Here is a 13,381-nt window from a genome sequence, read left to right as displayed (position 1 = left end):
AGAGCTGACTGCAGAGCAATACAGGGCGGGCTTTCCTAGTCTAATGGTCCTTCTACCGGGCGAGGACCAAACACCATCTGAGCTTGTTTCTCAGGTGGAGCACAAAGCAGACTGAGCTGGCATTTAGAACTTTGAAGAAATGTTTCCCCTGGGTTCAGCATGCCGATCTTTACAAAGGATGACAACACCCCCACCCAGGGTCACTTGGGATAATAGGGTAAAATGTTTTTCAGTTAAAAAGCTAGGCTGAAGTCAGTTGATGGGGCATGCCTGTAATCCCACCTACTCAGGAGGCTAAGGCAAGAGGATCAAAAATTCAAGTTTAAACTGGGTGTGGTGGAGGTCATCCTGGTCTACATGGTGAGTTCCGGGATAGCCAGAGCTATATAGAGACTGTGTCTCAAAAAGATCAAGAGTTCAAGGACAGCCTGGGATATCTATTAAAAAAAACCTGTTTCAAAATAAAGAGTATGGCAGACTGATAGCACATGCCTTTAATCCTAGCACTCTGAAGGCAGACAGGTGGATCCATGTGAGTTTGGCCAGCTGGGGCTACAGTTAGGACCCTGCCTCTTCTCAAAACAAACCTAAGAACGGCACCCTTCCACGGTCCTGCTTCTACTGGCTACCACTGTGCCCAATTTTTATTTCAGTCATATGTGGCAAGAAGAAAGATTCCAGGAGGCAAGGAAACCTTTTATTGACAACCAAGGACACAGCCATTGAGAGGGAAGCACACGGGGCTGCAGACTAAAACCCAAGGGCCAGCAAGGGCCATTTGGGCCAGGAACACTGCCCCCTGGGGTCCTCACATTCTCCCACCAGTAGACACACAAGACCGGACATCCAAGGGAGGGGGCAGTAGTTCTGGTGTCCCAGAGAGTGAGAAGACATGTGATGCTTCATTAGGAGCAACAGGGCAAGGAGGGTCATCACTGCCCAAGAGCACCTCCTCCTCTGAGAGCCAAGACCAGGTGGAGGACCGACCCGCCTAGAATCTTGTAATCAGCGGCTGTCTTCTCATCATTCCTACAGGGAGAAAAAAGCACGAGAAATATCATCTACAACAGGCATCTGTAACCTGGGTTTTGTGGATCTCTTTGGGAAGCCTGAGAAATTGGATGAGAAAAATATTCCTTCTTTATTAATTCCTAAGTGTAATTAGTATTTAATTTTTGAACATAGACAAAAGAGACCCATGGTGTTAACAATATGGTAACTTACACAATAGAAATTAAATATTTTTAAATTACATTATAACTGTTTGCAGGTATCTTGAAAAATTAAAAAAAAAAAAAAAAAAAAAAAAAGCAGCTATCAGACCCATCATTAGACCTTACAGTAGATATTAATAAAGAGGGCTGGAGTGATGGCTCAGCAGCTAAAAGCTCAAACCACTCGTGCAGAGGACCTATGCTCAGATTCCAGCACCCACTTCAGGAGGCTCACAATCCTGTGTAACTACAGCTCCGGGGGTCTGACAGCTCTAGGCATCTGCACTCCAGTGCACAGACCTAAAAATACACACGGAACTAAGCATAACACATTTTAAAAACATATTGATAAAGAAGCACATATATTGCAATTCTATAAATTTGTTTTAGTAGCTTGATAACTGTTTCCACATTAGTTTATAATTCAATATATTTTACTCTATGTCTGGAATATTCTATGCCTTCTCTTATTCTAGAAGATTCCATCTGCTTCACCCAATTGTCAAAAACTGAAAGCAGGGACACACTGAAGTAGAGACAGGCCTGACACACCTCCAGCCTACGGCCTCATCTTCACACAAGACTGCCATGCCCCACTTCCCACCCAAACTCACATCTGTTTGCCACTGTAGATGAGCCGCTGCTGTTGTGGGGGGATCCCCTCTTTCTCTTCCACACGCTCCTTGATTCGCTCCACCTTTAGAGGAACAGAGGCCAGAGGCTGCTTAGAATTTCAGAAATAGTAAGAACAAAGGCTGTGTAGAAATCACGAGAACAAAAGGACCAAGGTCCCAGGCACATACAGAGACACAAAGGAAGGGGGAAGACATGCTGAGCATACCTTGTCTGTGGGTTCAATGTCAATCTCAATCTCCTTTCCAGTCAGGGTCTAAAACAGACAAAGATTTCATAAATCCCACAGCCCAAAACCAATTGTCTTCTGTGGTAGACTGAATGAGAATAGCCCCCATGGGCTCATGTTTGCCTACTTGGTCCAGAGTTGATGGAACTGTTTGGGAAGGACTAGGAGGCGTGGCCTTGTTGGAGGAAGTGTGTCACTGAGGGTGGACTTGGAAGTTTCAAAAGCTCAAGCCACTCCCAGTTGGTGCTCTTGCATTCTCTTTTTCTGCCTCATGCTTGTAGATCGAGGTGTGAGCTCTCAGCTTCTGCTCTAGCACCATGCCTGACTATCTGCTGCCATGATGGTCATGGACTCACCCTCTGATACAATTGAATGTAATTGGCCCCCACAAGCTCATAGGGAGTGACACTATTAGGAGGTGTGGCCTTGTTGGAGGAAGTGTGTCACTGTGGAAGCAGGCTTTGAGGTCTCACATATGCTCAAGCCATGCTCAATGTCTCAGTTCACTTCCTGTTGCCTGTGGAACAAATGTAGCTTCTCCACTCTCAGCTCCTTCTCCAGCACCATGTCTGCCTGTGCAGTGCCATGTCCCACCATGATGACAATGGACTAAACCTCTGGAACTGTAGGTCATTCAATTAAATGTTTTCTTTATAAGAGCTGCTGTGGGGGGCTGGAGAGATGGCTCAGAGGTTAAGAGCATTGGCTGCTTTACCAGGGGTCCTGAGTTCAATTCCCAGCAACCACATGGTAGCTCACAACCATCTGCAATGAGATCTGGTGCCCTCTTCTGACACACAAGCATACACGCAGGCAGAACATTGTATACATAATGAATAAATAAATCTTGAAAAAAAAAAAAAGAGTTGCTGTGGTCATGGTGTCTCTTCACAGTGATAGAAAAGACATCTTCTAAGTACACCATCTTATCTATCTCCAGGGTACTCTCTTCTGAGAGATGTGTATTCACGGCAATAGTATCTGGAGGAATCAGAAAGCCTGCACCACAGCTGTGGCATCAGGCAGTCTAAGTAAGACAGGATTCTGTGAACCATTTGATTTTCTTAATGCCACAAGTCACCGCCTTCTGATCTTCACCCCACAACCCCAAATCAGCAGGACCATCAGGAATTCTTTGGATGATATAGCAATGACAAGTTACCTAAGTAAAGCAGTCCTGTAAGTCAGAAGGACTTTATTCCAGTACAGAAATCACTTTTAGATGATGCAAAGGGCACAAGAAATCACTGCCAACTAGGGTTTTTTGTTTTTTGTTTTTAATGCTAGAGTTCAACATTATATTCTTTCCTATGTGTTCTAGAATTCTACCTAAATCCTAAACTATAACCAAAATTTCTTGATTTCCACTGGCTAAAACCAGATAACCAAATATAAATAATATCTGTGCACAAATTATAAACATGTGTTTCATACAACCTAATCACCTCTGTTTTGTTTTGACTGGGCGGCCTGGGCTCACCCAGCCTAACTGCTGCAGTTATAGGTGGGTGCCACTATAGCTCTTTGTATTTGCCCTTACAGATGGATCTGAAGAGTCTGCAGCAATCCTGACCACAGATACCATGTCTGGCCTAGGTTAGGGGTAGTCTATTGTCCTCAATGTTCTCCTGTCAGACTTCAAGGATCTCTACTTCCCTTGGGCCAGCGAGAGGGCTCGATGAGTAGAGGCACTTGTAGCCACACAAATGACCTGAGTTCACCTCGTGGGTTCCACATGGGAGGATACAACACCAATTCCTGCAGGCTGTCTTCTGACCTCCCCGTGTCCACACAAATATACATTCATACACACACAGTACATATTTAAAAATTTTACATTTTTGTAATTAGAAAATTTCCCTGTATAATGCTTCTATATGTTCCAGTGAGTATCATTAATACTTTTAACACCAATATGACTTTTTAAAAAAATTCTGAGACAAGGCCTTACTATGTAGCTTAGGCTGACCTCAAATTCAATAGGTAGCCCAGGCCAGCCTCAAATTTGATATCCTCCTGTCTCTACCTCCTAAGTATTAGAATTTGAGGTGTATTCTATTACCATTGCTTTATTTATTTTAGTTTTAATTCTTTTAACTTTTCAACCATCTCTCCGGACCCTTCCACCACTAGACTTTCTAAGAGCCCTTGCTCAGCTGGATACAGTGGCACACATCTATTATCCCAGCATTCCAGGGGACGGAGGCTAATAAATGTGAGGTCAGCCCGGGACACAAGGTAAGTTCCAATCTCAAAAACACAAAATTAGTGTTGGGGATGTAGCGCTGTTGGTAGAGTGCTTGCTCATGACACCCTGGGCTCAGTCACATAAACTGTATAAACTGGACGCTGCTAGCAGGGCACCTGCAATCCCAGCACTTGGGAGGTAGAGACAGGAAGATAAGGAGTTCAAGAGCATCCTTGGCTACATACAGGTCAAGGCTAGCCTGAGATAATTGAGATCCTGTGTTAATGAAACAAAAAAATTAAATGCAATAATCCCTCACATGACAAAATAAGGTTTGTAATTCTGTGTTGTCCATAAGTCATTTTGTTTTATTTATCTTAATGCTTCAAATGCAAAGACTAAAGAATTTCATTTCTAGGTCATTAGCTTAGTTCGCTGGCCTTTCCCCCCACATCTTTAATCCCAGCACCCAGGAGGCAGAGGCAGACAGATCTCTGAGTTGGAGCTCAGCCTGGTCTAAAGAGTGAGTTCCAGGATATCCAGGGCTACACAGAGAAACGCTGTCTTAATATGCACCCTGGGGGGTGGAGGGGACAGGACCTGAGAAGAAGCTGCCCCATGAGCCAGTAAGACAGCTCAGTAGCTAACAGTGCTCAGCACACAAGCCTCATGGCCTGACTCTACTCCCTGGAATCATGTGAAGGTGAGAAAAGAGCCAACTCAACAAAGTTGTCCTTTGACTTCCACATACACCTGTGGCATATGCAGGCACACATATCATTCCTCCCCACCTCAAAAATGAACAGTAAAATACAGGGGCTGGAGAGACGGCTCAGTAGTTAAGAGCACTGACAGCTCTTCCAGAGGACCAGGGTTCAATTCCCAGCACCCACATGGCAGCTCACAGCTGTCTATTAATTCCAATTCCAAGGGACCAATGACAAAACACCATGCACATAAAATAAAATATAAATAAAAAATAAAACCTTTTTGGGAAGTCAGTGCTCTCCTTCCACTGTGAGGTCCAGGTGTCAGGCTTGGTGGCAAGGCCTTGACTACTGAGCCACCTCACTAGCCCACAATGTGTGCTTATTTAAAGAATATATAATTACTTATCATTTTCTAGACACTCACACATGTACACACACAGACAAAAAAGAAACAGACCCCTCACAATAAGGACTCTAAGAAGTGGGAGACGAATAGGGAAAGATGCAGTGGGCTTTGTTTTTTAGACAGGGTCTCACTATACGGCCCTGACTAGCCTGAAACTCACTCATCAGACTGGCCCTGGACTCAGAGATCTGCCTGCCTCCATCTCCAGAGGACTGAACTATCAGCCGGACTTTATAAAGCCCCCCATCCCACCCCTTCCCTGTTTAAGACAAGTCCTTGCTATCTGCCCAGGCTGAACTTAAACAATTCTAGACTCAGATTCTCTTGCCTTAGCTTCCCAAGTAGCTGAGTCTCCAGGTTCAAACTACCCCACTACACGGGCTCTTGTTTCTAGACTCTTCTTTTCTCCTCTCTCCTCTCCCTCCTGCCCCCTCCCAGCACCTTAGGGAAGAGCTCCATTGAGTTATATCCTTGGGCTTCTTTTCTACTCGTAAAAAAAAAAGAATTTTTTGGGGGGTTGGGGGAAACAGGGTTCTACTACGTGGCCTGGTCCAGCCTCAGACTTCTGTCTCTGTCTTCTGAGTGCTGGCCAAAATTATTTATTTATTTTTTGTTTTGTTTTGGTTTTTTCAAGACAGGGTTTCTCTGTGTAGCTTTGCGCCTTTCCTGGATCTCGCTCTGTAGCCCAGGCTGGCCTTGAACTCACAAAGATCCACCTGGCTCTGCCTCCCAGTGATGGGATTAAAGGCGTGCGCCATCACTGCCTGGCTAAATCATTATTAAAATCATTTTACATGTCTAAGTGCTTTGCTTTTATGTTTATAAGTGTACCTAGTGCGTGTCTGGTGCCTGTGGAGGCCAGAACAGACCACTGGATCTCTTGGAACTTGAGTTATAGATGGCTGTGAGCTGCCAACATGGGTGCTGGGAACCAAACCCAGGTCCTCTGCAAGAGCAGCCAGTGCTCTTAACCACCAAGCTATCTCTCCAACGGGCCCCTCCTTTCTTCAGTGTTTTGCCATGGGTGTCAGGCAGGAGGTCCAGACAGTGGTGAGCTGCCATGTAGGTGCTGGGAATCGAACCTGGGTCTTCTGGAAGAGCAGCCAGAGCTCTTAACTGCCACCTCTCCAGCCCTCTCCAACCCTTTTTCCAAGGCTCTAAGTTTCAGAGGTTGGTCTTGAGCTAACACTGTGCCTGAACTGGGCTCCTCTTCCTTCAGTCTTCTGAGGACTCACTCAGGGTTACAGACATGCACTATCAGACTTAGCTTCCCAGCTCGGTTTTAAAATTCAAATTTCAATTAAATATAATTCAACTTTAAACCCCTCAGTCTCCCCAGTCACACTTCCTGTACACACTAGCTACTTCTATTTGGTAACAGCTCAAACATTCTTGCTAATAGATGAAGCAGCAGAATTAAAATGACTTCATTTTGTAGCTTCTAGTGAAATCCTAGATAGACCACATAAAGAACAATCTAGCCTCTAGGTTTGTCTACCAACGGATAGAAGATGGAGAAGAAAGTGAAGTATACTGAGAGACAGCCCGTGAGCCAGATGAACAACTGAACAATGGGTCATCGGCGACAGCAAGACATCGTGTAACTTTGTTGCTTTTTGAGACAGTATCTGGACTCTTTATGTACATCAGGCTAGCCTTGAACTCGAGAGAAAAAAGGCATGTGCTAGCATGCCCACCAGTCATTTAAACTTTTCTGCGTGGTAATTCTTTTTACAAATAATGTATGCTATGCTTTCTGGGCTTTATTTTTTAAAAAAAAATCAGGGAGGAGAAGTCTTAGTTTTAAGTATAAGAATGTGTGATAATTTGAGGTGATTTGGGTCTATGGGTATATAATACAGGATTTTGCTTTTTGTAATAAGACAGGATGTTATGTATTCTAGGCTGTGCTATGACCCTGAACCTTTTATTTAATTTTTTTTTTTTTTTTTTTTATAATTTGAGGATAATTTTACTGACGTTTAAAAGAAAAAACCCAGGCAGGTAAGCTGTAAGCTCAGCGGCTGCTTGAAGGACTCCAGAGAAGGGGACCGTGCTGTCCGTGAGGAGCCAGGTGGTAGAAGGCCGAGACAACGAGAGAAAGATCCAGAAGTCCAGGAAAGCACGCTGAGGCTACGGCCAGACTCTCAAAGAGAGACAGAAAAGAAAAAGAGAAGTCACACTTTTCTGAGTCCCAGTGACTCAGGGTTTGCTCTGTAATGTACTGCCAAACTTCTGACTTTCCTTGCCTCTCCCTCCCCAAGCGCCAGGATTACAGACAGGTGGTGCCACAGCCATGTGGGTTTGGTTTTCTGTACAGGTTTTAAATTGTCAGTAATGAAAATTATTTTATCATAATTAGATTCACACACATTTTTTTTTGTTTTGTTTGTTTTTTGGTTTTTCGAGACAGGGTCTCTCTGTGTAGTTTTGGTGCCTGTCCTGGATCTCGCTCTGTAGCCCAGGCTGGCCTTGAACTCACAGAGATCCGCCTGGCTCTGCCTCCCAAGTGCTGGGATTAAGGTGTGCGCCTCCACTGGCGCCCAGCACTCACACACACATTTTGAGACAGTCTCACTACTGGCCGATGTGAGCAGCCATTTCAGGCTTTCTACACAGGTGCTGGGATTTGAGCCCACGCTTGCCAGGCAAGTGCTCGTCCCCACTGAGCTGAGTCCCCAGGCCTAAAAGACCTGATACAAGATCCTGTGGTGATGATCGAGCCACACTCTATGGATTGGAGGGGTTTGTTTGTTGTTTCGAGATAAGGCCTCACTATGTAATCAAAGCAACTGGAATGTTCATCTACTTACTGCAGGTGGGGAGGTAAAAGAGTAGCCTCCCTGGAAGGCAGTCTGAGAGTTCTTCTCAAGTTACAGAAAACAACTACATGACTTAGTAAATCCCAGTCCAAGGTATCCAAAAACAAAAACAAAAGAAAGAAAACATCTGTCCACAAAGACTTGTATCAACAATGTGGATCACACAGTGATACTCCCCTACCCCCCCCCCCACAAGACTGCATTATTGAAGACACTGGCCATCACACCTGGCTTTGGCTTTATATATTTCCCTCAAGTGTACAGTCTTGTACCATGTAGAGCAGTGTTTCTCAACCCATGGAGCTAGACCCTCTGGGGGTCAAATGACCCTTCACAGGGGTTACCTGTGAGCATCAGAAAACACAGATTCCTATCAGTGGCAAAATTAGTTATGCAGTAGCGATAAAAATAATTTTATGGTGGGAGGGTCATCACAACATGAAGAACTGTATTTTTGTTTTGTTTTTCAAGACAGGGTTTCTCTGTGTAGCCTTGGCTGTCTTGGAACTCACTTTGTAGCCCAGGCTGGCCTCAAACTCACAGAGATCCACCTGCCTCTGCCTCCTGAGTGCTGGATTAAAGACATGGACCACCACCACCTGGTAAGGAACTGTATCAAAGGGTCAAAGCATTAGGTAGGTTGACAAGTACTGCTTTACAGAAAGCATGGTAGAAGGAAAACTTGGAGGCATCACAGAAACCAGATCTGAATGGGAAGAAAAGCAAAGCAGAAATTGATTTCATACAAAAATAAAAACCCACAAAAAAAATGTGACTCAAGAATTGTGTTCTAGCCGGGCAGTGGTGGTATACGCCTTTAGTCCCAGGACTGAGGAGGCAGGAGCAGGCAGATCTCTATGAGTTTGAGGCTAGCCTGGTCTACAGAGTTAGTTCCAGGGCAGCCAGGGCCACACAGAGGTTTCCTGTCTTGAAAAACAAGCAAACAGAAAGAATTATGTGCTAGATACCTGGTAGACCAACAAGATTAACACATGATCCAGGCAATGGGAAGGTAACTTACAGTAGAAAATGTGCATTTTATTTTAGGAGCACGGAAATGAGTGAAGTAACAGATTTCACTCAGAAATGGTCTGGGCTAGGGATATAGCATACACAACGCCCTATCTTATCTCAAACCAAACCAAACCAGGAAGGACTTAATTGAGAAGGAGAAAGGAGTGCAGAAAGATAGACAAGCCATCAGCAATATAGAAAAACAGCTGAAAAATGAATAATCTACAAAGAACCCTACTAAAAGCTGTAAGTCCTACAGAAGCAGCTAAATATTGCTTTCATAAACTTGATACATAAAGAAACAGCAAACAAAGATGGAGGACGGAGGAACTGACATTAGACGGAGGCGGGGCTAACGAGATGGAGGACGGAGGGACAGACATTAGACGGAGGCGGGGCTAACGAGATGGCTCAACAGTCAAGAGTACTTTTTCAAGGGTCCTGGATTCGGTTCCCAGGACCCAAATGGTGGCTCACGACCATGTGTAACTCCAGTTCCAGGAAATCCAGTGTCCTTTTCTGGTCTCTTTGGCACCAGGCACACAGTGGTGAACAAACACACAAGCAGACCAAGCACCATGTACACAGACATGATAGAAAGTTATTTTTTAAAACTAGGCAGATGTTGCAGACAAGGAGGACGGTGATGTACATCTATAACCTTAGTCCTTGGAGGTTAAGGCAAGAGGAATGTGAACAGGGGAGCAGCCTGGGTCGGGGCTACCAACACCTTGTCTGAGCCAGCAATTAGGAGGCTAAGACTGGAGGATCTCCACAAGTTTGAGACCAGCCTAGGCTAAATAAAACACACACCACCACCATCATTACAGATCTACTGAGCAGGACTGTCATTTAGCAACATCCTTAGGGGATTCTTAGCATCCATTAAGTCTGAGAAGCATACCTGGAATAAACACAGTATTATTTAAATTGTTAGATCTCAACCCATAGTTAACAAAAACAACCTAAAACGGTTTGCTCACACGAGAGCATATCAAATAGTAAAGCTCTACGGGTCACGAGGTAAAATCTCTTAGTATAGGTTAACTTATTCAACTTTTAAAAAGATTTATCTTATTTTTATGTGTATTGACAGTTTGCTTGCATGTATGTCAGCGCAAGATGCACACGCAGTAACTGAGGAGGCCAGAAGAGAGCATGGGATCCCCTGGAACTGGAGCTACAGACAGTTAGTCAGCTGCTGTGTGCGGCTGGGAATCAAAGCTGGGTTGCGGGAAGAGCAGTCAGTGGTCTTAACCACTGAGCCATCTCTCCAGTCCTAAATTGTTTTAAAAAACACTAACAAAGTAGGGAAATAACTGCTCCTTGGGTGCAGGTGGTAACGAGAAAGCACAGCCCTCGTCCGTTACTGTGTCTCAAACACTGGACAGCAAGCCACATTAAGGAATACATGTACTGGGGCTGGAGAGCTGACTCAGCTCTTGCAGAAGACCTGGATTCCATTCCTGGAAACCACATGGCGGCTCACAATCACCTGTAACTCCAGTTCCAGGGGACCCAACATCCTCTCTGGATTCTTGGGGGACCAAACAGACATAACACACTGACAAACATTCAGGCAAAACACCCACACACACAAAACAAAGGTTTCCTGTGGTGGTATTGTGTTCCCCAAAATATTGTGTACTCTAATAAATTTATCTGGGGTCAGAGAACAGACAGCCACTAGATACAAAGGCTAGAAAATGGTGGCACTCACACCTTTAATCCTAGCATTCTAGAGATAGAAATCCCTCTGGATCTCTGTGAGTTCAAGGCCACATTGGAAATAGCCAAGCATGGTGACTCACACCTTTAATCCCAGAAAGCCAGCCTTTAATCCCAGGGAGTGGTGGTAGAAAGTAGAAAGATATATAAGGCGTGAGGACCAGAAACAAGAGATTTTGGCTGGTTAAGCATTCAGGCTTCTAGCAGCAGTTCAGCTGAGACCCATTCCGGATGAGGACTCAGAGGCCTCCAGTCTGAGGAGACAAGACCAGCTGAGGATCCAGTGAGGTGAGATAGCTGTGGCTTGTTCTGTCTCTCTGATCTACCAGCATGGACCCCAATAACTCGCCTCAGGTTTGATTTTATTAATAAGAACTTTTAAGATTCCTGCTACAGTTCCCCCCCCCCCATAAATCCACATGAACTGGTAACACATGTGTAACAAAAAATGAAACCCACCAGTACACCCTCTTTCATCTAGCAAAGCATAAGCACATATATTCTCTAACTTTAAACCATTAATCAACGTATATACTTTGTGGTGTTGAGCATCAAATGAAAGGCTTCATAGATGCTAGGCAAGTAGTCTAGTACTCAGATCCCGGTCTTTTCTTCTTGTCTTTCCTTCCAGTTTTTGTTCTGTTTGAGACAGGGTCTCTAGATATAGCCCAAACTGGCCTCAAACTCCAGCCTCAGTCTCCTGAGTCCTGGAACAGCAGACATCAACCATCACTAATATTTCTGGTTTGTTTGTTTGTTTTTAAAAGACAGGGTTTCTCTGTGTAGCTCTGGCTGTCCTGGAACTCACTCTGTAGACCAGGCTGAAACTCACAGAGATCTGCCTGCCTCTGCCTCCCAGGTGCTGGAATTAAAAGGCATATACCACCACCACCTGGCTAATAATTTCTATTTTTGAAACTGTTTGCAGAAGGGGGCTATTTGAGGAGGAAAGGGGCCAGTTCGTGGGAGATAAAAGAAGGTAATGATGCAGGGTAAATATGAGCAAAGCACAATGATACACATACATGGAAAAAACTCACAATGAGACCTATTATTGTACACTCTAAAAACAACAAAAATAAATAAAATGGTGCTTAAGACTCAAAGACCTACTAATGCATAGATTACCAATCAATTTTTGAAAATTTATTAGGGTACACAATATTTTGGGGAACACAATACCACCACATCTCCTCTCTTTTTGTCTAAAATTAAAGAAAGCTTATAACTAATACTAATCAATCTGCTCTCTGGCTTCAATCCTTAATTAAAGAAGTTACTGGAAGGTTAACAACAGCTAACATATACAGTAACTGAAGACTGACTTAGAGAGCTATTAAGAGGTCAAACTAATGTCAGGCTGCATCAACTGTCAGTTTTGTGTCTGTCTAAACGTACAAAGGTAAAAACAGCAGAAAACTCGTTAAGGCTTTAAAACTGATGAACTTAAGGAGTTGAAGGAGACACAGTTCCAAGAACCAATGCGCCGCTAATTAGCCGGCTTCAGCCAAAGCAGAGAGGCTGGTTCTTAATGTCCAGCTCAGACAATAAGATGCCAAGTGGTCACCCTAGCGTAGCTACTGAAAAAGAGGTGAGACACTAACCTTGGCAACCACCAGCCAAGGCTCACAGTCTAGCTGCTGAGAGGCCCTCACTTCCCAGACTAATGCTTCAGCGCTGTGCTTTGGAGGCAGCCTATGTTAGGGCCTGGGAGAGCATGCAACCCAGGCATGAAGAATGGGGGACAAAGCTTTTCCCAAAAATTTTGGAATAAGGAGTCAAGCTGCTGCCAGGCCTTCTCTATGACTACAAGGGCTCGAATACAGTGAGACCAGGACGAACGCTGCCTCCATTTAGGTCACAGCACAGACCTGGCAAGGATGTAGGGAAGGCAAACACCCGAGGTCCTCCGGCGGGACCGGCCCAAAGCCTCCCGGGGTCCCCCTAGTTCCCATCACGCCTCGCGCAGGGCCCCGAGGGTGTCAGCCCTCCAAGTCCAGGAAAGGCGTGATTTTCTTTTCCCGCCTCTCCCCGAAGGCGCAGCGGCCAGCCCAGCACCACTGAGTCTTGGCAAAGCCTGGTAACGCTCCCACCTTCACTTTAATTAGCATCTTCCTCCCAGGTTGGGGCTGCAGGCGGCTAGGGTGCTGCTTCTCTCGCTGTGGTCGCCGCGGCCGCTTCCCAGCACGCCACGGCAAGGGACACTTCTGCTTCCGGGTCACTCTCCGGACCCACCCTCTCCTCTTCCCACCTGGTTCCCGAAAGGCTCGGGAATGCCCTCGTGTTTCGTGTCGTTGTAGAGTAAAAGGCAAGCCGGCTTAGGAACAGAACAGACGACGTCCTGAGACCCCCAGCCCGCGTGCTCAGGAACTGGGGTTAGCGGCCAGGGGCAGCAGAACAAACCACTTTTCCCATCATGCCAGGAGGCAGCTCCGAC

The 13,381-nt window shown here is 45.2% G+C and overlaps 1 protein-coding gene across 1 annotated transcript; it reads right to left on the bottom strand.

Annotated features, from left to right (window-relative positions):
- Nucleotides 1–675: 675 nt before the first annotated feature.
- Nucleotides 676–13,351, bottom strand: Nedd8 (NEDD8 ubiquitin like modifier). Its single transcript, XM_028892123.2, has 4 exons — nt 13,038–13,351; nt 2,056–2,103; nt 1,829–1,911; nt 676–1,029 (listed from the first exon to the last, which is right to left on the bottom strand). The coding sequence occupies exons 1-4, from the start codon at nt 13,053–13,055 to the stop codon at nt 933–935; spliced, it is 246 nt and encodes an 81-aa protein (XP_028747956.1). The 5' UTR covers nt 13,056–13,351; the 3' UTR covers nt 676–932.
- Between the last annotated feature and the right edge of the window lie 30 nt (nt 13,352–13,381).

Source organism: Peromyscus leucopus, chromosome 9, assembly GCF_004664715.2.
Source record: "Peromyscus leucopus breed LL Stock chromosome 9, UCI_PerLeu_2.1, whole genome shotgun sequence".
Classification (NCBI taxonomy): Eukaryota; Metazoa; Chordata; class Mammalia; order Rodentia; family Cricetidae; genus Peromyscus; species Peromyscus leucopus.
Note: the sequence above shows the minus strand (reverse complement) of the source record. Positions and strands in the feature narration are given on the sequence as shown.

Bases quoted from the DNA above. Each gene is read 5' to 3' on its own strand.
- Nedd8 (XM_028892123.2), bottom strand. The intron at 1,912-2,055 runs GTATGCTCAGCA...GTTCCTCTAAAG, and splicing joins ACATTGAACCCACAGACAAG to GTGGAGCGAATCAAGGAGCG. The intron at 1,030-1,828 runs GTGAGTTTGGGT...TTCTCCCTGTAG, and splicing joins ATCTACAGTGGCAAACAGAT to GAATGATGAGAAGACAGCCG.